The 25,563-nt window shown below is 50.9% G+C and overlaps 1 protein-coding gene across 1 annotated transcript; it reads right to left on the bottom strand.

Annotated features, from left to right (window-relative positions):
* Nucleotides 1-2,824: 2,824 nt before the first annotated feature.
* Nucleotides 2,825-6,164, bottom strand: LOC128820930 (olfactory receptor 14A16-like). Its single transcript, XM_054001770.1, has 2 exons — nt 5,981-6,164; nt 2,825-3,780 (listed from the first exon to the last, which is right to left on the bottom strand). The coding sequence occupies exon 2, from the start codon at nt 3,755-3,757 to the stop codon at nt 2,825-2,827; it is 933 nt and encodes a 310-aa protein (XP_053857745.1). The 5' UTR covers nt 3,758-3,780; nt 5,981-6,164.
* Between the last annotated feature and the right edge of the window lie 19,399 nt (nt 6,165-25,563).

Here is a 25,563-nt window from a genome sequence, read left to right as displayed (position 1 = left end):
GAAAAAGAATAACAAGTGTTTTAAAAATAAACTAATAGCAAAAGGAGGGATAAGTAGAACTTCTACTCTTTATTGGATGCAGTGGGGAATAAAGTAACTAAAGATAAGGAAAAGCTGAGCTGCTTAACTTGAGCCGCCTTCTTTGCCCCAGTTTTCAGCATTAGGACAGGTCATGCTCAGGACAAGTGTTCTCCTGAGCTGGTGGATGGGGACAGGGAGCAGAACAGCTCCCTGGAATCCAGGAGGGAGCAGCTGGGGACCTGCTGAGCCACTCAGATGCTCACAGGTGTCTCTGGCACCAGATGGGATCCATCCTAGGGGGATGAGGGAGCTGGTGGATGAGCTCCCCAAGCTGCTCTCCATCATTTCTCATCAGTCCTGGCTCACCAGGAAGGCCCCAGAGGACTGGAGGTGCCAGTGTGAGCCCATCCCCAAGAAAGGCTGGAAGGAGGATCTGGGGAACTGCAGGCCTGTGAGCCTGACCTCGGTGCCCGGCAAGGTTCTGGAACAGAGCACCCTGAGTGCCATCACAGGGCACCCACAGGATGGCCGAGGGATCAGAGCCAGCCAGTGTGGATTTCAATGTCTGCATTGATGATCTGCATGAGGGGACTGAATCCACCATCAGGAAATTTGCAGATGACACCAAGCTGGGTGTGAGTGTGGATGTGCTGGAGGGTAGGAGGACTCTGCAGAGGGACCTGGACAGGCTGGATCCAGGTCCAACAAGGTGAGGTTTAACAAGACCAAGTGCCGGGTCCTGCACTTTGGCCACAAAAACCCCTGCAGAGCTACAGGCTGGGGCCAGAGGGGCTGGACAGCAGCCAGGCAGAAAGGGACCTGGGGGCACTGATGGACAGCAGGCTGGACATGAGCCAGCCGTGTGCCCAGGTGGCCAAGAAGGCCAATGGCTCCTGGCCTGGATCAGGAATGGTGTGGCCAGCAGGAGCAGGGCAGTGATTCTTCCCCTGTACTGGGCACTGGTTGGGCAGCACCTCGACTGCTGTGTCCAGTTCTGGGCCCCCAATTTAGGAAGGACATGGAGGGGCTGGAGTGTGTCCAGAGAAGGGCAACAAGGCTGGTGTGGGCTCTGCCACACGAGTCCTGTGAGGAGCAGCTGAGGGAGCTGGGGTTGTTTATCCTGGAGAATAGAAGGCTCAAGGGAGACAAGGCAGTGTCAGGGCACGGGTTGGACTTGATGATCTCCAAGGTCTTTTGTAGCCTGGTTGGTTCTGTGATTCTCTGAAACCACCCTTGGAGCAGTTGCAGGAGGAGCCCTGGGCCTCCTCTTCAGAAGCTGCAGCAGCCCAGGTCCCTCAGCTTCTCCTCAGAGCCCCAAAGCCCATCCTGTCAGTCCTGCAGAGCCTCTGCAGCCCCTCCTCCTTGCCCAGAACAGGGAGCTCCAGACGCAGACACAGCAGCCCAGATGTGCCCCCCTGGCCTGGGGTGCCTCTGGCAAGGGAGCAGCACGAGGCAGTGCAGGAGCCTGCAGACAATTCCTGCAGCACTTGTGGGATGATCCTGCTCCCCAAGGGACGTTCCCATGGTGCCAAGTCAGGAACTGAAATGGGGAGTGGGGCCAGGGAGGAGAGGGCAAACAGGGATGGGCTGTTTGCAGGGCAGGGAACAGGGCTGGGCAAGAGAAAGAAATTTGTAGAAGGAAGAGTAAAGAAAGTAAAGGTAAAGCCAAGGAAATGCTCAGGGTAGTTTGGGGGTGGCTGCCAGGCAGCCCTGTCTCTGAGCAACAGCGTCTGCAGTGGGACAGGAAACTCCCAGCTGATGGGAACAAACTTTCTGGCTGAGTGCAGAGGCCAGGACAAAGCTGAGTGGTTTCCCTGGCGTCCCCCAGCCCTTCCTGGCCCCAGGGGCTGATGGCATTTGTGCTCCCTCAGGTTCATGTCCCCACAGCACCAGCACGGGGGTGCTCCTGCCTGCTGTGTGCAATGCAAACAGGGGCTCCTGAGCCAGTGCTGCCGTGTCTGTGCCTGCAAGGATGGGGCACCTGTGTGAGCTGGGGGAGAGGCCAGGGCTGCAGAGGGGGGATGTTGTTGGCAGCTCCATGAGGACGCTCTGGGACGCTGCCCTGGGCTGTGCAGCACACTGGGGATGGATCAGTCCCTGCTCTGCTGCTCCTTCCCGTCTCCCCCAGGGCCCTGGCAGAGCACCAGCCGTGCTGTTTGCCCCCAGCCTGCCCACGGCCAGCCTGGGGCTGCTGACGGGGGTTTTCTGTGCTGAGCATTGGCCTGGCCGTGTTCTTGAGAGAGCCTGGGCAAGGAGTCTGGAGCCCCCAGGCCCTGGCCTGAGGCGTCAGCGCTGCCCCAGCAGTGCCCATGGCCTGTCCCTGCTGCAGCCCTGGCACTGCCACCCCCAGGACTGTGCCGGGCCCCGAGAGCACTCAGGCCCTGCAGCAACACCAGGGCCACCAGGGCAGCGGGGCAGGGCCACGGGAGCAGCACTGGCAACACCAAGTGCTGCTGCTGCTGCTGGGCACAGCTGCTGTGCCAGCACTGATCTGCCCCCAGCTCTGCACACAGACATTGCTGCTGCAGCCCCAGAGAAGGCAACAAAAGGGCATCTCTGCAGAAAACTTTGCTGGCAGATCCTTGAGTTCCTTTGAAGACACCAAGAGCACAGCCCCTCATTGACACAGTCTGGCCGCAGGGAAGGTGGAGAGAAACAAAATGAGAAATGGCAGAAACAAAGACATTACTTTGTGGACAATATTGAAAAAAAAAAACGAAGAAAACAAACCTCTAAAACGAAACCAACAAGAAGAATCAAAGATGACTTTTATTTGAAGTGTTTTGGCGAATTGCCCAGAAGTTTAATGTTCCTGAATGCATCCAGTCATCAGTCTCCACACTGCAGCCTTGAGCTCCTGGTTCCTCAGGCTGTAGATGAGGGGGTTCAGGGCTGGAGGCACCACCGAGTACAGAACTGACAGGGCCAGATCCAGGGATAGGGTAGAGATGGAGGGTGGCTTCAGGTGAGCAAACATGGCAGTGCTGAGGAACAGAGAGACCACGGCCAGGTGAGGGAGGCAGGTGGAAAAGGCTTTGTGCCGCCCCTGCTCAGAGGGGATCCTCAGCACGGCCCTGAAGATCTGCACATAGGAGAAAACAATGAACACAAAACAACACAAGGATAAAGTGGCAGTAACCACAAGAACCCAATGTTCCCTGAGGTAGGATTTGGAACAGGAGAGCTTGAGGATGTGTGGGATTTCACAGAAGAACTGGCCCAGGGCATTGCCCTGGCACAGGGGCAGGGAAAATGTATTGGCCGTGAGCAGCAGAGCATTGAGAAAGGCACTGGCCCAGGCAGCTGCTGCCATGTGGGCACAAGCTCTGCTGCCCAGGAGGGTCCCGTAGTGCAGGGGTTTGCAGATGGACATGAAGCAGTCGTAGGACATGATGGTCAGGAGGAAATACTCTGCTCCAATGAAGAACAGAAAGAAAAAGAGCTGTGCAGCACATGCTGAGTAGGAGATGGTGCTGGTGTCCCAGAGGGAATTGTGCATGGCTTTGGGGACAGTGGTGCAGATGGAGCCCAGGTGGCTGAGGGCCAGGTTGAGCAGGAAGAAGAACATGGGCGTGTGCAGGTGGTGGCCGCAGGCTCCGGCGCTGATGATGAGGCCGTTGCCCAGGAGGGCAGCCAGGGAGATGCCCAGCAAGAGGCAGAAGTGCAGGAGCTGCAGCTGCCGCGTCTCTGCCAGTGCCAGCAGGAGGAAGTGGCTGATGGAGCTGCTGTTGGACATTTGCTGTGGCTGCACAGGGGGACCTGTTCATGGAGAAAAGGACAGGGAAGAGTTAGAGGAGATACCTGTAACCAAAATCAAAGCCATTTCCCATACACCCTCCTCTGTAGCACACACGGACACAAATCTGTGTTTAAGAGTTCTGGGGTTTTCTTTATAAGCTCCCCAATATTTTTCCTAGTATTCTTGTATATCAAAATCTCTGCATTTCTGTTTCCCCAGGGAGAACAGAGCAAGTTGTGTGAGGCAAAGTGATGAGAGGAGAGTGAGGGGAGATGGTCTGTCATTCTGACCTGTTCACACTTTCTCGGGGCTTTAACCTCTCTCAAGTGGAGGGTGATCACATTCTCCTACTTCCCCTAAAATGTTACCAGGTACTGCTGAGAACAGATGGATCCACCACAGCCCAGCTCCACATTTGTAGCCAAGGACTCACATTGCTCATTTCACCAACCCAGCAACATTTTCAGTGTCACAACACCTCTGTCTTTCCCCATCAATCTTATAACTCAGAGATGCTTTAGGACAGGTTTGCATCCTGGATTGGAGCTCCCAGCTTGGACTGAAATCTCAGGGAGACTTCCAAGAATCCTTCTGATGGCATTGGTTGAAGGGAGATGCAGCTCCTTCCCTGGCTGCACTGCCAGCATTGCCCAGAGCCGGGCCCTGGGGACAGCTGTGTCACCCTGAGCCAGCTGTGCCCCCTGCCAGAGCCCCCAGTGCCGGGCAGCTGCTCCCAGCCCTGTGCTCTGCAGAGGGAACTGGGCCCGGGGCTGCAGAGCTGCCCCACGGCTCTGCTGCAGCTCTGCCTGCACAGGAGGGGCTGCACGCCTTGGAGCCCCGGCCCTGAGGGCAGAGGCTTGGCTGGGGGCACAGGAGGGAGGGGGCTTGTGCAGAGGGAGGGGCTGCACTGGAGGGGATCCTCTGCAAATCTCTAAACTCTCCCTGCCACAGCACTAATGGGTTTTGTTTTCTCTCTTTGCCTGATCTTCTCTCTGCTTCCTGGAGATTTTCCTCCTGCAAGTGTTTCCCTGTGCCTGATCTCTCCGTGCCAGCACTCAGAGACCCCAAATCTCTGTGCACTCTCCTTGGCCTGACAGAACCCTGCCTGTTTGCAGGGCACTGGCTGGGGGCAGCTTCTGTTTGCAGCTTGGAGAAAGGAGAGCTTAGACTGAGCCTGATGGCTCCAGCAGAGGTGATGCTGGTGCTGTCCATGGGCAGAGTGGCTGAAAGCACATTAGGGATCTCCTGTGAACCTATTGATCACTAAAAGTGACAGTTCAGATGTCTCAGGTGCTTTTCAAAATTCACAATCAACCTTTAATATTTATCCCCCTTCCCTGTCATTCTCCAATAGCAGGAAACTGAATACAAAGTCTTAGGAGCCTATTTCCTCATTTTTGTCAAAATCCTTGCCTTGGAAATATTCCATGACTGATCAGAACCCCCCCAGCATGTCAGAGCTTCATGAGCATTTCACCTGTCCTGCACCAGAAATACTCAGAGTTGTACTCACAGGGTCTATGGGCATTGGGATGTTCCAGCTTGAGGAGATCACTGCAGGAGCTGCAGCTGCCTTGTCCTGCAGCCAGAGGTTCCTATGCCAAGGGCTGGCAGTGATTCTGCCCCAGGCACTTCTCAGCACCTTCCCAGCCCTGACTGATTGAAGCTCTCTGTGCCTCTGGGCTGTGCCCGGGCTGGCTGCAGGCAGTGCCCCAGCCCTGCTGGGCTGGGAGAAGAGCTGCTCATCCAGAGAAATGTGCTTTTGAAGCTCTTCTTGGTTGCCAGGATCATCCTCTGTGCCAGGAGCCTGGCCCAGCTCAGCAGCACAGACACAGCACAAGGACTTGAATGACCCTCTGGGGCTTTGTGCTCAGGCCCTGAACATCAGGCCCTGAGAGGGAGCTGCAGAAACCTCTCTGTAGGAGGAGGGGTTGGGGAATGCAGTCTAGGGTTGCCATGGGAAACAGCAGTTGTATGAGTTCTCCACCCCCTTTTGTAAGAGAATTGTACCCTCCCCCTGTCCTGTCAGTTATTGTTCAAGTCTGCCCCTTAGCCTAGAATCTTCTCTGTTCCACGTTTTCCCTTTGGTTCTTCCACCAAGAACACTCCTTTCCCTTTTCCCCACTGGTTAATGTTATATTTCCCCTCCCTTTAGCCTTCTCCCGATTGTACCCTCGAATGCTAAACCCTCCTACCCCTACGCAGTAAAAGAATCCTCACCCTGCCCTTTGGGGCTCTCGGAATCTACCTCCCTTCTGCTTCGTTGTCTCCCTGTCTGCCCCTTCTGTGACCCTTCAATAAACGAGCAGGATTTCAGCAGCCTGAGTGTCCCTCCCGTTCTTCTGGTGGACCCTCAGATGTACCAGCTATCCGAGCTTTGTGCCGAGTGGCTACAAGCCCCCACGGCTCGGCAATTGGTGCCCGAACAGGGACGGACACCAGCGAGTCCAATCCTTGACCGTCTCCTGGAGATTGCCTGCTCTGTGACCAGCCTTCTCCAGGATTGCAAGCGGCGTTTGGGACCAGTTCCAGGGACAGTCGCCCTTTCAGTTCGGAAGGCTTCTGTCTCCTGGGTTCTGCTGATAACCGACGGACCTTCGAGCTGCGCGGCAGCGGCGATGCCCTCGGACCAGCAGAAGTTCCACCAGACCCCTCTTCAATGTCCCCGTTTTATGCCTGAGTCCTTCAGAGGTATGCTTATCTCGCTTTTTCTTACGCCTGACTAGGCTTCACCTCCCTTTTTTGTTTTTTTTTGGTTTTTTTTTTCCTTTTCGAAGAGGGTGATTTAGCTGTGAGACCTGATATAATGGGCAACCGCCTGTCTCCAGCTCAACGGGAGTTTTATATCCAAGTTAAGTCCCACCTTGTTTTAGGGAACATTTCTTTTAATAAGAGAGATTTAAAGCCTTTTGTTAAATTTATTTTCGAACATTTTCCTGCTACTACACGGGAAGATGTTTTCGTGCCTGATTTCTGGGGAAGAGTTGGGAGAAATATTTACGATTTACAAGTTCAGGGGAGGATTTCAGTCGGTCGTTTTTTTCCGCTTTTTCATTCCATTCTTAATTTGTTATAAAAGAAGGGGGAGAGTTGGGTCCCCAGTTCACCTACCTCGTGTTCCTCCCTCCCCAATCCTATTCCCTCTTCCCCTAAGGGCGGATCGGGAGACAGATCCTGCTTTGCATCAGCACAGAGCTGCTGCCGTCTCTCTGCTGCTTCCCGATCCTCCCTGTCCCATTCGTGTGTTGGGACTGGCCACCCCAACACACATCATTCCTGTTCCCTCTATACCAGAGACCTTAATCCTAGTTTGAAACCCTGTTGCTCTTTAGAGGATTTAACTGAACAAATGGGACAAAATGGCGCCTGCCTCGTGGCAAAAAAAGACCAGCCCCACGATGGCGCCCCTTCTTCTCCTTCACCCCAGAAAATCCCCGCCGTCTCGCCCCCGCCTCCTCCCCCCACTCCGTCAAGTGCCGCCCCTGCGTCGGGACCCGTCCCCTCCTTCCCTCTGACCACACCCCTGGGTGGGCCCCCTGTGGCTGAGACCAGCCCCCAAGTGGGCCCAGCCCCCGTGGGTGGGAACCCCCCCACCAGAAAGTCACGCCCCAGTGGGTGGGTCGGGACACGCCTCCTCCTCTCCTGCCACTGCCAGTTCCCACGCTACCGGAACCGGGAGGAGGCCTGGCCGGAAGCAGGCCATCCTGGCCTGCCGGGCCCACTGTCTCCGGGACCCACCGGCCAGGGAGAGGCACCGTGCCCTAACCCGGCCTGCTTCATCCTCGGAACAGGATGAGGAGAGTGGCAGCCCCCGGCATTCCAACAAGTCGGGGGGGAGTTGGGCAAAGATCAGAGAGGAGGCAATTAAGGATGGGGATTTCGAATTGGCACGGGACTTGGGCAGCTTTGCGGCACCGGTCATCCTCCGGCGGGGGAGGGAGGCAAAGTGGGAGCAAATTCCATACGCTGAGGTGAAGGAGTTAAGGAAGGCTGCCAAAGATTATGGCAGAAACTCGCCTTTCTTTAAAAATGTGCTGGACTTAACATTTGCTGGATGTTTGCTAGTCCCCCATGATTTAAGGTATATTGCTAAGGCACTGTTTTCTCCCACCGAATGCGACCTCTGGGAGATTCATTGGAAAAAACTGTTGAAACCACTCCTGCGCAAGTATGATCTCGCAGAGGTGGTGGGAGAGGAGGATGAGGCAATGGAAGCCCTTGCTGGAGAAGGGGAGTTCAGCCGTCCGGAGGACCAAATTCTACTAGCACAGGAGCTGCTTCAGGACATAGCAGCAGCAGGAAAGGAGGCACTCCTGAAGATACCGGACGGTAAGACCCCCCTCCAAAACTTTTCTTCCATCATGCAAGGGCCTGAGGAGACTTTTATTACTTTTGTTGATAGACTGAAAGAGGCCATTAAGAGACAAATAGACAACGTAGAAGCTCGTGCAGAGCTTCTACGAAAGATGGCCATTTCTAATTCTAATTCGGAAACAAAACAGATTCTCCGTGCACTACCTCAGGACCCCGAGCCCACCATCTCTCAGATGGTGGAGGCTTGCACAAAGGCAATGTCAATGGAGCACATGGTGGCCCTGGCTGTCAGCAAAGGGGTGGGAGAGGCCATGATAAACTTACAAAATACGCGCTGTTTTAACTGTGGTGAGCTGGGTCACATCCAGGTGAACTGTCCCCACTGGCCACAGATTCAACAACCTATCTTGCCCCCCCCAAGACCATATCCTAGGAACCCATTTTATCAAGATCACCAGTTTCACCTACAGCGACAAGGGTACCAGCCAGTGGGAAACTGGCGGCGAAGCGCGAGAAAGGGCCGCGCGACGACACCAAGTGGCCCTTCTCAGCATCCCAGCCTTCCGACCATCAGGGAGGACGAGTGGCCGCGCGGCCAAGTCCAGCAGTTCAGCGCAGCCACGAGGACGGACTCCGCCTCTTCCGCCGGACAGGTACCCTAAATCAGGGCAATCGTCGGGTTCTCCGCAGCAGCGTCACCATCTCTCTCCAGGATGAGGACCTGACGAGAATTCCTGCTGGGTTCCTGGGCCCCCTCCAAGACTGTTGGGACACCACCGTGCTCATCTTAGAAGACTCTTTCAACACGCCGAATGAAATCACCATCTTACCTGAGGTAGTGTGTTTTCCACCAGGAGAGGAGATCACCGTCTCCGTCATTTGTAACCACCCGCCATTTACTTTAAGGAAAGGAGATCCTTTTGCTTTGCTTTATGTACTGGACACCCACGATGATCCAGACACAGAGAGACATGTTTTCTTCACCCAAAATGTATGTAAAGAAAGACCATTAATTGATGCCAAACTTTCTTTCCAGGGAAAGTCGGTGCAGATGCGGCTCATGGCAGACACAGGAGCTGACGTGACCATCATCCCCCAGGCGAGGTGGCCCAGCGACTGGGAGCTTGTGCCCCCTTGCGGCAGGATCTCCGGTGTGGGCGGAGCGGTCCACTCTCTGAGGAGTAGGCATCTTGTGTGCGTGGAAGGTCCGGAAGGACAATTGGCAACGGTGAGACCTTTTGTTGTCTCTTCAAACATACTATTATTAGGAAGGGATGTTTTATCCCAATGGGGAGCCCGCCTCGACATCCCTAGCCCTTCATGGGATTTTTAGTGTGGGCCACTGCAGAGCGCACTTCCCCACCCCTGACCTGGGAAACCAACACAGCGGTCTGGGTGGATCAGTGGCCCCTTCCATCAGAAAAATTGAGTGCGCTTCATAAATTAGTAGAGGAGCAGGTGAAACTTGGGCATTTAACACCTTCTACAAGCTCTTGGAATACCCCTGTCTTTGTAATTAGAAAACCTGGCACAGACGGGTGGCGCTTGCTCCAAGACCTGCGAAGGGTTAATGATGTGATAGAAGATATGGGTCCCATTCAACCAGGCCTTCTGTCACCTTCTATGCTCCCCAGAGACTGGCAGCTAGCAGTGATAGACATTAAAGACTGCTTTTTTAACATTCCGCTCTACCCTGGGGATGCTCCCAGGTTCGCCTTTTCTGTACCATCATTGAATAGGGCTGAACCTTTTAAAAGATATCATTGGGCATCCCTGCCTCAGGGGATGAAAAATTCCCCTGTGCTCTGTCAGACTTTTGTAGCGCAGATTTTATCACCTGTGCGCCGGCTTTTCCCTGAGGCCATCATCCTGCATTACATGGATGATGTGCTAGTTTGTGCTTCCGACTCGACATACCTAAAGGCAACACTGGACAAGACTATTAAGGCTATCAAAACTGCAGGGCTCCAGATAGCGGAAGAGAAGATCCAATTCTCAGCACCATGGAGGTACCTCGGATTCCTCATCACGGGAAGGACAGTGACGCCACAGACACTGACCATCAACGAGGATCCGAAGACTCTGCAAGACCTTCAGCAGCTGTGCGGAACAATCACCTGGATCCGCCCCCTCCTGGGACTGACGACTGAGGAGCTGTCACCTCTCTTCTGTCTGCTTTGAGGCGACGGAGACCTCGCCTCACCACGCGAGCTGACACCTGCCGCGCGGGAAGCCCTGCAACAGGTTGCTGTTGCTCTGAAGTCTCGCCAGGCACACCGTGTGGTCCGGACCCTTCCCGTGAACTTCGCGGTGTTGGGTAAGTGGCCCCACCTCCATGGACTTCTCTTCCAGTGGGATAACAGAGCATCTGATCCCCTGGTCATCTTAGAGTGGCTCTTCCTACCACACCAACCCTCTAGGACGATCACGACCCCTGCAGAATTGCTAGCCACTTTAATAATGAAGGCACGACACTGCCTCCGAACTCTCGCAGGGTGTGACCCTGCGTGCATTTACTTACCTGTTACATTAGATCAATTGGACTCGTTGTTGCAAACTAATAAAAATTTGCTCATTGCTCTGGACAGATTCCCCGGACAAATTTCGGTTCGCTATCCTAAGCATAAATTGTTTAAGGATACATTGCATTTGACCCCAAGAATGTTTAAAAGTAAAACACCAATTCCAGGTGCTCGCACGGTGTTCACCGATGGGTCGGACAGATCCCAAAAATCGGTGATCACTTGGAAGGACCCAGACAGTCAGAAGTTACCGTCCAGAATTAAAGAGACCATTGTGACATCATGGAACCTCGTGGAACCAAGGCTCCATTGTTACACTCCAGAACCAAGGAGACCCTTGTGACATCGTGGAACCTCGTGGAACCAAGGCTTTATTGATCCATTCCATAAATTCAAAGACAATTGTGACATCATGGAACCTCGTGGTACGAAGGCTCCATTGCTACCGTCCAAAATCGAGGACACCATTGTGAAATCATGGAACCTCGTGGAACCAAGGCTCCATTGTTATCGTCCAGAACCTAAAAGAGCATTGTGACATCATGGAACCTCGTGGAACCAAAGCTCCATTGATGCAACCATAACCGCGGAGACAATTGTGACATTATGGAACCTCGTAGAACCAAGGCTCCATTGCTACCGTCCAAAATCTAGGAGACCATTGTGACATCATGGAACCTCGTGGAACCAAGGCTCCATTGTTATCATCCAGAACCTAAAAGAGCATTGTGACATCATGGAACCTCGTGGAAGCAAGGCTCCATTGATGCAACCATAACCGCGGAGACAATAGTGACATCATGGAACCTCGTGGAGCCAAGGCTCCATTGTTACCGTCCAGAACCAAGGAGACCGTTGTGACATTATGGAACCTCGTGGAACCAAGGCTCTATTGTTACCGTCCAAAACCAAGGAGCGAATTGTGACATCATAGAACTCAGTGGAACCAAGGCTCCATTGTTACCCTCCAGGCCCGAGGAGACCGTTGTAACATCATGGAACCTTCTGGAAACAAGTATCCATTGTTACTGTCCAGAACTGCGGAGACCATTGTGACATCATGGAACCTCGTGGAACCAGGCCTCAATTTTTACCGTCCAGAACCAAGGAGACACTTGTGAAATCATGGAACGTCGTGGAAGCAACGCTCCATTGCTGCCGTCCAGAACCAAGAAGACCATTGAGACATCATGGAACCTCGTAGAACCAAGGCTCCATTGCTACCGTACAGAACTGAGGAGACCCTTATGACATCATGGAACCTTGTGGAAACAAGTCTCCATTGTTACTGTCCAGAACCGAGGAGACCATTGTGACAACATGGAACCTCGTGGAACCAAGCTTCCATTGTTACCATTCAGAACCAAGGAGATCATTGTGACATCATAGAAGCTCGTAGAACCAAGACTCCATTGTTAACAGTCGGGAACCGAGGAGACCATTGTGACATCATGGAACCTCGTGGAACCAAGGCTCCATTGTTACCGTCCAGAACAAAGGAGACCATTGTGACATCATGGAACCTCGTAGAAGCAAGGCTCCATTGTTATCATCCAGAACCATGGATACCATTGAGACATCATGGAACCTCGTGGAACCAAGGCTCCATTTTTTCCCGCCAGAACCGAGGAGACCATTGTGACATCATGGAACCTCGTGGATTCAAGGCTCCATTGTTACCGTCCAGAACCAAGGAGACCTTTGTGACATCATGGAACCTCGTGGAACCAAGACTCCATTATCATGTGCAGAACCAAGGAGACCATTGTGACATCATGGAACTTAGTGGAACCAAAGCTCAATTGTTACCATCCAGAACCATGGAGACACTTGTGACATCATTGAACGTCTTGGAACCAAGGCTCCATTGTTACCTTCCAAAACCTAGGAGCCCATTGTGACGTTATGGAACCTTGTGGAAGCAAGGCTCCATTTTTACACACCATAACCGGGGAGACCGTTGTGACATCATGGAAGCTTCTCGAACCAAGGCTCTACTGTTACCCTCCAGAACCAAGGAGACCATTGTGACATCATGGAACCTCGTGGAACCAAGGATTCATGGTTACATACCAAAACCAAGGAGCCCCTTGAGACATCATGGAACCTCGTTGAATCATGGCGCCATTATGCCTTAAAGAACCGCGGAGACCCTTGTGACATCATGGAACCTCGTGGACCCGAGGCTCCATTGTTACTGTCCAGAACCAAGGAGATCCTTCTGACATCATGGAACCTACTGGAAAAAAGGCTCTATTGTTACAGTCCACAACCAAGGAGACCATTGTGACATCGTGCAATGTCGTGGAACCAAGGATTCATGGTTACCCTCCAAAACCAAGGAGACCCTTGTGACATCATGGAACCACGTGGAAGCATGGCTCCATTTTTATCTTTCAGAACCAAGGAGACCATTGTGACATCATGGAACCTCGTGGAACCAAGGTTCAGTTGTTACTCTCCAGAACAAAGGAGACCATTGTGACGTCATGGAACCACGTGGAACCAAGTCTCCATTGTTACCGTCCATAACCACTGACACCATTGTGACATCATGGAGCTTTGCGGAACCAAGGCTCCATTTTAACCCTCCAGATCCAAGGAGACAATTGTGACATCATGGAACCTCATGGGACCAAGGCTCCATTTTTACCGTCCAGAAGCGCAGAGACCATTGTGACATCATAGAACCTCGTGGAACCCAGGTTCCATTGTTACCGTCCAGAACTAAGGAGACCATTGTGAAATCATGGAACCTCATGAAAACAGGGCTCCATTGATACCGTCTAAAATGCCGGAGACCATTGTGACATCATGGAACGTTGTGCAACCAAGGCTCTATTCTTTCCGTCCAGAACCAAGGAGGCTATTGTGGCATCATGGAACCTCGTGGATCCAAGGCTCCATTGTTACCGTCCATAACCGAGGAAACCATTGTGACATCTTGGAACCTCGTGAACCAGGGCTAAATTGTTACTCGCCAGAACCAAGGAGACCATTTTGTCATCATGGAACCTCGTGGAACCAAGGCTTCATTGTTAAGGTTCATGTCTGGGGAAACCATTGTGACATCATGGAACCTTGTGGAAGCCGGGCTCCATCGTTACCCTCCAGAACCGAGGAGACCATTGTGACATCATAGAAACTCATGGAACCAGGGCTCCATCGTTACCGTCCAGAACCGAGGAGACAATATTGACATCATGGAACCTCGTGGAACCAAGTCTCCATTGTTACCTTCCAGAACCGAGGAGACCATTGTGACATCATAGAACCTTGTGGAACCACAGCTCCATTGTTACCGTCCCGAACCAAGGAGACCTTTGTGACATCATGGAACTTCGTGGAGCCAAGGCTCCATTTTCATGTGCAGAACCAAGGAGACCATTGTGACATCATGGAACGTCGTGGAACCAAGGCTCCATTGTTAACAGTCGAGAACCAAGGAGACCATTGTGACATCATGGAACTTAGTGGAACCAAAGCTCCATTATTACCGTTCAGAACCAAGGACACCATTGAGACATCATGGAACCTCATGGAACCAAGGCTCCATTGTTGCCTTCCAAAACCTGGGAGACCATTGTGACATCATGGAACCATGTGGAACCACAGCTCCATTGTTACCCACCATAACCGAGGAGACCGTTGTGACATCATGGAACCTACTGGATACAAGGCTCCATTGTTTCCCTCCAAAACCAAGAAGACCATTGCGACATTATGGAAACTCGTGGATCCAAGGCTCAATTTTTATCCTCCAGAACCAAGGAGACCATTGTGACATCATGGAAGCTCGTGGAACCAAGGCTCCATTGTTATCGTTCAGAACCGAGAAAACCATTGTGACATCATGGAACCTCCTTGAACCAGGGCTCCATTTTTACCGTCCAAAACCGAGGAGACCATTGTGACGTCATGGAACTTAGTCGAACCAAGGCTCCATTGTTACCGTCCAGAACAAAGGAGACCATTGTGACATCATGGAACCTCGTGGTACCAAGGCTCCATTTCTACCGTCCAGAAGCGTGGAGACCCTTGTGACATCATGGAACCAGGGCTCCATTGTTAACAGTCGAGAACCAAGGAGACCATTGTGACATCATGTGACCTCGTGGAACCAGGGCTACATTACTACCATCTAAAATTTAGGAGACCATTCTGACATCATGGAACCTTGTGGATTCAAGGCTCCATTGTTACCTTTCACAACCACGGAGTCCCTAGTGACATCATGGAACCTCATGGAACCAGGGCTCCATTATTAACAGTCGAGAACCAAGGAGACCATTGTGACATCATGGAACCTCGTGGAACCAGGGCTACATTACTACCGTCTAAAATTCAGGAGACCATTCTGACATCATGGAACCTTGTGGATTCAAGGCTCTATTCTTTCCGTCCAGAACCAAGGAGACCATTGGGACATCATGGAACCTCGTGGAACCAAGGCTCAATTGTTACCCTCCAGAACCAAGGATAGCATTGTGACATCATGGAACCTCGTGGAACCAAGGCTCCATTGTTACCGTCCATAACCGAGGAGACCATTGTGACATCATGGAACCTCGTGGAAGCAAGGCTCCATTGTCAAGTACAGAAACAAGGATACCATTGTGACATCCTGGAACCTCGTGGAACCAAGGCTCCATTGTTACCCACCAGAACCAAGGAGACCATTGTGACATCATGGAACCTCATGGAACCAAGGCTCCATTGTTACTGTCCATAACCGAGGAGACCATTGTGACATCATGTAACCTCGTGGAACCAAGGCTCCATTGTTAATAGTCCAGAACTAAGGAGACCATTGTGACATCATGGAACCTCATGGAAGCAAGGCTCCATTGTTACCATTCTGAACCAAGGAGACTATTGTGGCATCATGGAACCTCGTGGAAGAAAGGCTTCATTGTTACCCACCAGAAACAAGGAGACCATTGTGACATCATGGAACCTCATGGAAACAAGGCTCGACTCTTAACAGTCGAGAACCAAGGAGACCGTTGCGACATCATGGAACCTCATGGAACCAGGGCTCCATTGTTACCGTCCAGAACCGAGGAGACCATTGTGACATTATGGAACCTCATGCGACCAAGGTTCCATTGTTGTCGTCCAGAACCAAGAAGAGCATTGTGACATCATGGAACCTCATGGAACCAGGGCTCCATTGTTACCATCCAGAACCAAGGAGACCATTGTGACATCATGGAACCTCATGGAAACAAGGCTCGACTCTTAACAGTCGAGAACCAAGGAGACCATTGTGACATCATGGAACCTCTTGGAACCAAGGCTCCATTCTTTCCATCCAGAACTGAGGAGACCATTGTGACATCATGGAACCTCGTGGAGCCAAGGCTCCATTGTACCCCGTCCATAACCGAGGAGACCATTGTGACATCATGGAACCTCGTGGAACCAAGGCTCCATTGATGCAACCATAACCGCGGAGACAATAGTGACATCATGGAACCTCGTGGAGCCAAGGCTCCTTTGTTACCGTCCAGAACCAAGGAGACCGTTGTGACATTATGGAACCTCGTGGAACCAAGGCTCTATTGTTACCGTCCAAAACCAAGGAGCGAATTGTGACATCATAGAACTCAGTGGAACCAAGGCTCCATTGTTACCCTCCAGGCCCGAGGAGACCGTTGTAACATCATGGAACCTTCTGGAAACAAGTATCCATTGTTACTGTCCAGAACTGCGGAGACCATTGTGACATCATGGAACCTCGTGGAACCAGGCCTCAATTTTTACCGTCCAGAACCAAGGAGACACTTGTGAAATCATGGAACGTCGTGGAAGCAACGCTCCATTGCTCCCGTCCATAACCGAGGAGACCATTGTGACATCATGGAACCTCGTGGAACCAAGGCTGCATTCTTTCCGTCCAGAACTTAGGAGACCATTGTGACATCATGGAACCTCATGGAAGCAAGGCTCCAATCTTATCGTCCGTAACTGAGGAGACCATTGTGACATCTTGGAACCTCGTGGAACCAGGGCTCCATTGTTACTGTCCAGAACCAAAGAGACCATTGTGACATCATGGAACCTCATGGAAGCAAGGCTCCATTGTTACCATTCAGAACCAAGGAGACCATTGTGACATCATGTAACCTCGTGGAACCAAGGCTCCATTGTTACCGTCCATTACCAAGGAGACCATTATGACATCATGGAACCTCGTGGAACCAAGGCTCCATTGGTACCGTCCAGAACCAAGGAGACCATTGTGACATCATGGAACCTTGTGGAACCAAGGCTCCATTGGTACCGTCCAGAACCAAGGATACCATTGTGACATCATGGAACCTCGTAGAACCAGGGCTCCATTGTTACCGTCCAGAACCGAGGAGACCATTGTGACATTATGGAACCTCATGCGACCAAGGTTCCATTGTTGTCGTCCAGAACCAAGAAGAGCATTGTGACATCATGGAACATCCATGAACCAGGGCTCCATTGTTACCATCCAGAACCAAAGAGACCATTTTGATATCATGGAACCTAGTGGAACCAAGGCTCCATTTTTACCCACCAGAACCACGGAGACCATTGTGACATCATGGAACCTCATGGAACCAAGGCTCCATTCTTAACAGTCGAGAACCAAGGAGACCATTGTGACATCATGGAACCTCTTGGAACCAAGGCTCCATTCTTTCCATCCAGAACTGAGGAGACCATTGTGACATCATGGGACCTCGTGGAGCCAAGGCTCCATTGTACCCCGTCCATAACCGAGGAGACCATTGTGACATCTTGGAACCTCGTGAAACCAGGGCTCCATTGTTACTGTCCAGAACCAAAGAGACCATTGTGACATCATGGAACCTCATGGAAGCAAGGCTCCATTGTTACCATTCAGAACCAAGGAGACCATTTTGACATCATGGAACCTTGTGGAACCAAGGCTCCATTTTTACCGTCCAGAAACAAGGATACCATTGCGACATCATGGAACCTCATGGAACCAGGGCTCCATTGTTACCGTCCAGGACCGAGGAGACCATTGTGACATCATGGAACCTCATGGAACCAAGGCTCCATTGTTAACAGTCGAGAACCAAGGAGACCATTGTGACATCATGGAACCTTGTGGAAGCAAGGCTCCATTGTCAAGTACAGAAACAAGGATACCATTGTGACATCCTGGAACCTTGTGGAACCAAGGCTCCATTATTACCCACCAGAACCGAGGAGACCATTGTGACATTATGGAACCTCATGCGACCAAGGTTCCATTGTTGTCGTCCAGAACCAAGAAGAGCATTGTGACATCATGGAACCTCATGGAACCAGGGCTCCATTGTTACCATCCAGAACCAAAGAGACCATTGTGACATCATGGAACTTCGTGGAACCAAGGCTCCATTTTTACCATCCAGAACCAAGGAGACCATTGTGACATCATGGAACCTCTTGGAACCAAGGCTCCATTCTTTCCATCCAGAACTGAGGAGACCATTGTGACATCATGGAACCTCGTGGAGCAAAGGCTCCATTGTACCCCGTCCATAACCGAGGAGACCATTGTGACATCATGGAACCTCGTGGAACCAAGGCTGCATTCTTTCCGTCCAGAACTTAGGAGACCATTGTGACATCATGGAACCTCATGGAAGCAAGGCTCCAATCTTATCGTCCGTAACTGAGGAGACCATTGTGACATCTTGGAACCTCGTGGAACCAGGGCTCCATTGTTACTGTCCAGAACCAAAGAGACCATTGTGACATCATGGAACCTCATGGAAGCAAGGCTCCATTGTTACCATTCAGAACCAAGGAGACCATTGTGACATCATGTAACCTCGTGGAACCAAGGCTCCATTGTTACCGTCCATTACCAAGGAGACCATTATGACATCATGGAACCTCGTGGAACCAAGGCTCCATTGGTACCGTCCAGAACCAAGGAGACCATTGTGACATCATGGAATCTCATGGAAGCAAGGCTCCATTGTTACAATTCAGAACCAAGGAGACCATTGTGACATCATGGAACGTGGAACCAAGGCTCCATTATTACCGTCCATAACCGAGGAGACCATTGCGACATCATGGAACCTCAAGGAACCAAGACTCCATTGTTAATGTCCAGAACCAAGGAGACAATTGTGACATCATGGAACCTCATGGAACAAGGGCTCCATCATTACCGTCCAGAATCGAGGAGACCATTGTGACATCATGGAACCTCATGTGACCAAGGCTCCATTATTACCGTCCAGAACCGAGAAAACCATTGTGACATCATGGAACCGCCTTGAACCAGGGCTCCATTGTTACCCTTCAGAACCAAGGAGACCATTGTGACATCATGGAACCTCGTGGAAGCAAGGCTCCATTGTTACCCACCAGAACCAAGGAGACCATTGTGACATCATGGAACCTTGTGGAACCAAGGCTCCATTGGTACCGTCCAGAACCAAGGATACCATTGTGACATCATGGAACCTCTTGGAACCAGGGCTCCATTGTTACCGTCCAGAACCGAGGAGACCATTGTGACATTATGGAACCTCATGTGACCAAGGCTCCATTGTTACCGTCCAGAACCAAGAAGAGCATTGTGACATCATGGAACATCCATGAACCAGGGCTCCATTGTTACCATCCAGAACCAAAGAGACCATTTTGACATCATGGAACCTAGTGGAACCACGGCTCCGTTTTTACCCACCAGAACCACGGAGACCATTGTGACATCATGGAACCTCATGGAACCAAGGCTCCATTCTTAACAGTCGAGAACCAAGGAGACCATTGTGACATCATGGAACCTCTTGGAACCAAGGCTCCATTCTTTCCATCCAGAACTGAGGAGACCATTGTGACATCATGGGACCTCGTGGAGCCAAGGCTCCATTGTACCCCGTCCATAACCGAGGAGACCATTGTGACATCTTGGAACCTCGTGAAACCAGGGCTCCATTGTTACTGTCCAGAACCAAAGAGACCATTGTGACATCATGGAACCTCATGGAAGCAAGGCTCCATTGTTACCATTCAGAACCAAGGAGACCATTTTGACATCATGGAACCTTGTGGAACCAAGGCTCCATTTTTACCGTCCAGAAACAAGGATACCATTGCGACATCATGGAACCTCATGGAACCAGGGCTCCATTGTTACCGTCCAGGACCGAGGAGACCATTGTGACATCATGGAACCTCATGGAACCAAGGCTCCATTGTTAACAGTCGAGAACCAAGGAGACCATTGTGACATCATGGAACCTCGTGGAACCAAGGCTCCATTGTCAAGTACAGAAACAAGGATGCCATTGTGACATCCTGGAACCTCGTGGAACCAAGGCTCCATTATTACCCACCAGAACCGAGGAGACCATTGTGACATCATGGAACCTCATGGAACCAAGGCTCCATGGTTACCGTCCAGAACCAAGGAGACCATTGTGACATCATGGAACCTCATGGAACCAAGGCTCCATTGTTAATAGTCGATAACCAAGGGGACCATTGTGACATCATGGAACCTCTTGGAACCAAGGCTCCATTGTTACCCTCCAGAATCAAGGAGCCCATTGTGACATCATGGAACCTCATGGAAGCAAGGCTCCATTGTTACTATTCAGAACCAAGGAGACCATTGTGACATCATGGAACCTCTTGGAACCAAGGCTCCATTGTTACCGACCAGAACCGAGGAGACCATTGTGATATCATGGAACCTCGTAGAACCAAGGCTCCATTGGTACCGTCCAGAACCAAGGAGACCATTGTGACATCATGGAACCTCGTGGAACCAAGGCTCCATTGGTACCGTCCAGAACCAAGGAGACCATTGTGACATCATGGAATCTCATGGAAGCAAGGCTCCATTGTTACAATTCAGAACCAAGGAGACCATTGTGACATCATGGAACGTGGAACCAAGGCTCCATTATTACCGTCCATAACCGAGGAGACCATTGCGACATCATGGAACCTCAAGGAACCAAGACTCCATTGTTAATGTCCAGAACCAAGGAGACAATTGTGACATCATGGAACCTCATGGAACAAGGGCTCCATCATTACCGTCCAGAATCGAGGAGACCATTGTGACATCATGGAACCTCATGTGACCAAGGCTCCATTATTACCGTCCAGAACCGAGAAAACCATTGTGACATCATGGAACCGCCTTGAACCAGGGCTCCATTGTTACCCTTCAGAACCAAGGAGACCATTGTGACATCATGGAACCTCGTGGAAGCAAGGCTCCATTGTTACCCACCAGAACCAAGGAGACCATTGTGACATCATGGAACCTTGTGGAACCAAGGCTCCATTGGTACCGTCCAGAACCAAGGATACCATTGTGACATCATGGAACCTCTTGGAACCAGGGCTCCATTGTTACCGTCCAGAACCGAGGAGACCATTGTGACATTATGGAACCTCATGTGACCAAGGCTCCATTGTTACCGTCCAGAACCAAGAAGAGCATTGTGACATCATGGAACATCCATGAACCAGGGCTCCATTGTTACCATCCAGAACCAAAGAGACCATTTTGACATCATGGAACCTAGTGGAACCACGGCTCCGTTTTTACCCACCAGAACCACGGAGACCATTGTGACATCATGGAACCTCATGGAACCAAGGCTCCATTCTTAACAGTCGAGAACCAAGGAGACCATTGTGACATCATGGAACCTCTTGGAACCAAGGCTCCATTCTTTCCATCCAGAACTGAGGAGACCATTGTGACATCATGGGACCTCGTGGAGCCAAGGCTCCATTGTACCCCGTCCATAACCGAGGAGACCATTGTGACATCTTGGAACCTCGTGAAACCAGGGCTCCATTGTTACTGTCCAGAACCAAAGAGACCATTGTGACATCATGGAACCTCATGGAAGCAAGGCTCCATTGTTACCATTCAGAACCAAGGAGACCATTTTGACATCATGGAACCTTGTGGAACCAAGGCTCCATTTTTACCGTCCAGAAACAAGGATACCATTGCGACATCATGGAACCTCATGGAACCAGGGCTCCATTGTTACCGTCCAGGACCGAGGAGACCATTGTGACATCATGGAACCTCATGGAACCAAGGCTCCATTGTTAACAGTCGAGAACCAAGGAGACCATTGTGACATCATGGAACCTCGTGGAACCAAGGCTCCATTGTCAAGTACAGAAACAAGGATGCCATTGTGACATCCTGGAACCTCGTGGAACCAAGGCTCCATTATTACCCACCAGAACCGAGGAGACCATTGTGACATCATGGAACCTCATGGAACCAAGGCTCCATGGTTACCGTCCAGAACCAAGGAGACCATTGTGACATCATGGAACCTCATGGAACCAAGGCTCCATTGTTAATAGTCGATAACCAAGGGGACCATTGTGACATCATGGAACCTCTTGGAACCAAGGCTCCATTGTTACCCTCCAGAATCAAGGAGCCCATTGTGACATCATGGAACCTCATGGAAGCAAGGCTCCATTGTTACTATTCAGAACCAAGGAGACCATTGTGACATCATGGAACCTCTTGGAACCAAGGCTCCATTGTTACCGACCAGAACCGAGGAGACCATTGTGATATCATGGAACCTCGTAGAACCAAGGCTCCATTGTTACTGTCCAGAACCAAGGAGACCATTCTGACATCATGGAACCTTCTGGAACCAAGGCTCCATTGTTACCATCCATAACCGAGGATACCATTGTGACATCATGGAACCTCGTGGAACCAAGACTCCATGGTTACCGCCGAGAACCAAGGATACCATTGCGACATCATGGAACCTCATGGAACCAAGGCTCCATTGTTACCGTCCAGAACCGAGGAGACCATTGTGACTTTATGGAACCTCATGTGACCAAGGCTCCATTGTTATCGCCCAGAACCAAGAAGAGCATTGTGACATCATGGAACCTCATGGAAGCAAGGCTCCATTGTTACCATTCTGAACCAAGGAGACCATTGTGGCATCATGGAACCTCGTGGAACCAAGGCTCCATTTTTACCCACCAGAACCACGGAGCCCATTGTGACATCATGGAACCTCATGGAACCAAGGCTCCATTCTTAACAGTCGAGAACCAAGGAGACCATTGTGACATCATGGAACCTCTTGGAACCAAGGCTCCATTCTTTCCATCCAGAACTGAGGAGACCATTGTGACATCATGGAACCTCGTGGAACCAAGGCTCCAATGTTACCTTCCGTAACCGAGGAGACCATTGTGACATCTTGGAACCTCGTGGAACCAAGGCTCCATTGTTACTGTCCAGAACCAATGAGACCATTGTGACATGATGGAACCTCATGGAAGCAAGGCTCCATTTTTACCATCCAGAACCAAGGAGACTATTGTGACATCATGGAACCTCATGGAACCAAGGCTCCATTATTACCATTCAGATCCAAGGAGACCATTGTGACATCATGGAACCTCATGGAACCAAGGCTCCATTGTTATCGTTCAGGTCTGGGGAAACCATTGTGACATCATGGAACATCCTTGAACCAGAGCTCCATCCTTACCCTCCAGAACAAAGAAGACCATTGGGACATCATGGAACCTCATGGAACGAAGGCTCCAATGTTATCATCCAGAACCGAGGAGACCATTGGGACATCATGGAACCTCGTGGAAGATAGGCTCCCTTGATACTGTCCAGAACCAAGGAGACCCTTGTGACATCATTGAACCTTGTGGAACCAAGGCTCCATTGTTACTGTCCAGAACCAAGGAGACCAATGTGACATCATGGAACCTCATGGAAAGCAGGCTCCATTCTTACCGACCAGAACCACGGAGATCCTTGTGACATCATGGAACCTCATGGCACCAAGGCTCCATTGTTAACAGTCGAGAACCGAGAAGACCATTGTGACATCATGGAACGTCGTGGAACCAAGGCTCCATTGTTACCGTTCAGAAGCGTGGAGACCATTGTGACACCATGGAACCTCATGGAGGCAAGGCTCCACTGTTCCCGTTCAGGTCTGCGGAAACCATTGTGACATCATGGAACCCCGTGGAACCAAGGCTCCATTGTTGCCGTCCAGATCCGAGGAGACCATTGTGACATCATGGAACCTCGTAGAACCAAGGCTCCATTGTTATCGTCCAGAACCGAGAAGACCATTGTGACATCATGGAACCTCCTCTAAGCAGGGCTCCATTGTTACCATCCAGAACCGAGGAGACCATTGTGACATCATGGAAACTCGTGGAACCAGGGCTCCATTGTTATCGTCCAGAACCAAGGAGACCATTGTGACATCATGGAACCTCGTGGAACCAAGGCTCCATTGTTACCCTCCAGAACCAAGGAGACCATTGTGACATCATGTAACCTCATGGAACCAAGGCTTCAGTGTTACCCTCCAAAACCAAGGAGACCATTGTAACATCATGGAACCTCATGGAAGCAAGGCTCCATTGTTACCATTCAAAACCAAGGAGACCATTGTGACATCATGGAACCTCGTGGAACCAAGGCTCCATTGTTATCATCCAGAACCAAGGAGACGATTGTGACATCATGGAACCTCATGGATGCAAGGCTCCATTGTTACAGTCCAGAACCAAGGTAACCATTGTGACATCATGGAACCTTGTGGGACCAAGGCTCCATTGTTACCCACCAGAACCAAGGAGATCATTGTGACATTATGGAACCTCCTGGAACCAAGACTCCATTTTTACCATCCAGAACGAAGGATACCATTGTGACATCATGGAACCTCATGGAACCAGGGCTCCATCGTTACCGTCCAGAATCGAGGATACCATTGTGACATCATGGAACCTCGTAGAACCAAGACTCCGTTGTTATCGTCCAGAACCGAGAAGACCATTGTGACATCATGGAACCTCGTCAAACCAGGGCTCCATTTTACCGTCCAGAACCAAGGAGACCATTGTGACATCATGGAACCTCGTGGAACAAAGGCTTCATTGTTACCCACCAAAACCAAGGAGAGCATTGTGACATCATGGAACCTCGTGGAATAAGGGCTCCATTGCTACCGTCTAAAATCGGGTAGACCATTGTGACATCATGGAACCTCATGTAATCAAGGCTCCATTGTTAACAGTCAAGAACAACGAGACCATTGTGGCATCACGGAACCTCGTGGAAAGAAGACTCCATTGTTACCGTCCAGAACGAAGGAGACCATTGTGACATCATGGAACCTCGTGGAACCAGGGCTTCATTGCAACCGTCTAAAATCTAGTAGACCATTGTGACATCATGGAACCTCGTGGAACCAGGGCTCCATTGTTATCATCCAGAACCAAGGAGACCATTGTGACATCATGGAACCTCATGGAAGCAAGGCTCCATTGTTACCATTCAAAACCAAGGAGACCATTGTGACATCATGGAACCTCGTGGAACCAAGGCTCCATTGTTACCGTCCATTACCAAGGAGACCATTGTGACATCATGGAACGTCGTGGAACCAAGGCTCCATTGTTACCTACCAGAACCAAGGAAACCATTATGACATCATGGAACCTCATGGATGCAAGGCTCCATTGTTACAATTCAGAACCAAGGAGACCATTGTGACATCATGGAACCTTGTGGAACCAAGGCTCCATTGTTACCCACCAGAACCGAGGAGACCATTGTGACATCATGGAACCTCGTAGAACCAAGACTCCATTGTTACCGTCCAGAACGAAGTATACCATTGTGACATCATGGAACCTCATGGAACCAGGGCTCCATCGTTACCGTCTAGAATCGAGGATACCATTGTGACATCATGGAACCTCGTAGAACCAAGACTCCGTTGTTATCGTCCAGAACCGAGAAGACCATTGTGACATCATGGAACCTCGTCGAACCAGGGCTCCATTTTACCGTCCAGAACCAAGGAGACCATTGTGACATCATGGAACCTCGTGGAAACAAGGCTCTATTTTTACCGTCCAGAAGCAATGAGACCATTGTGACATCAT

The sequence above is a fragment of the Vidua macroura genome, chromosome 32 (assembly GCF_024509145.1).
Source record: "Vidua macroura isolate BioBank_ID:100142 chromosome 32, ASM2450914v1, whole genome shotgun sequence".
NCBI classification, from domain to species: domain Eukaryota; kingdom Metazoa; phylum Chordata; class Aves; order Passeriformes; family Viduidae; genus Vidua; species Vidua macroura.
Note: the sequence above shows the minus strand (reverse complement) of the source record. Positions and strands in the feature narration are given on the sequence as shown.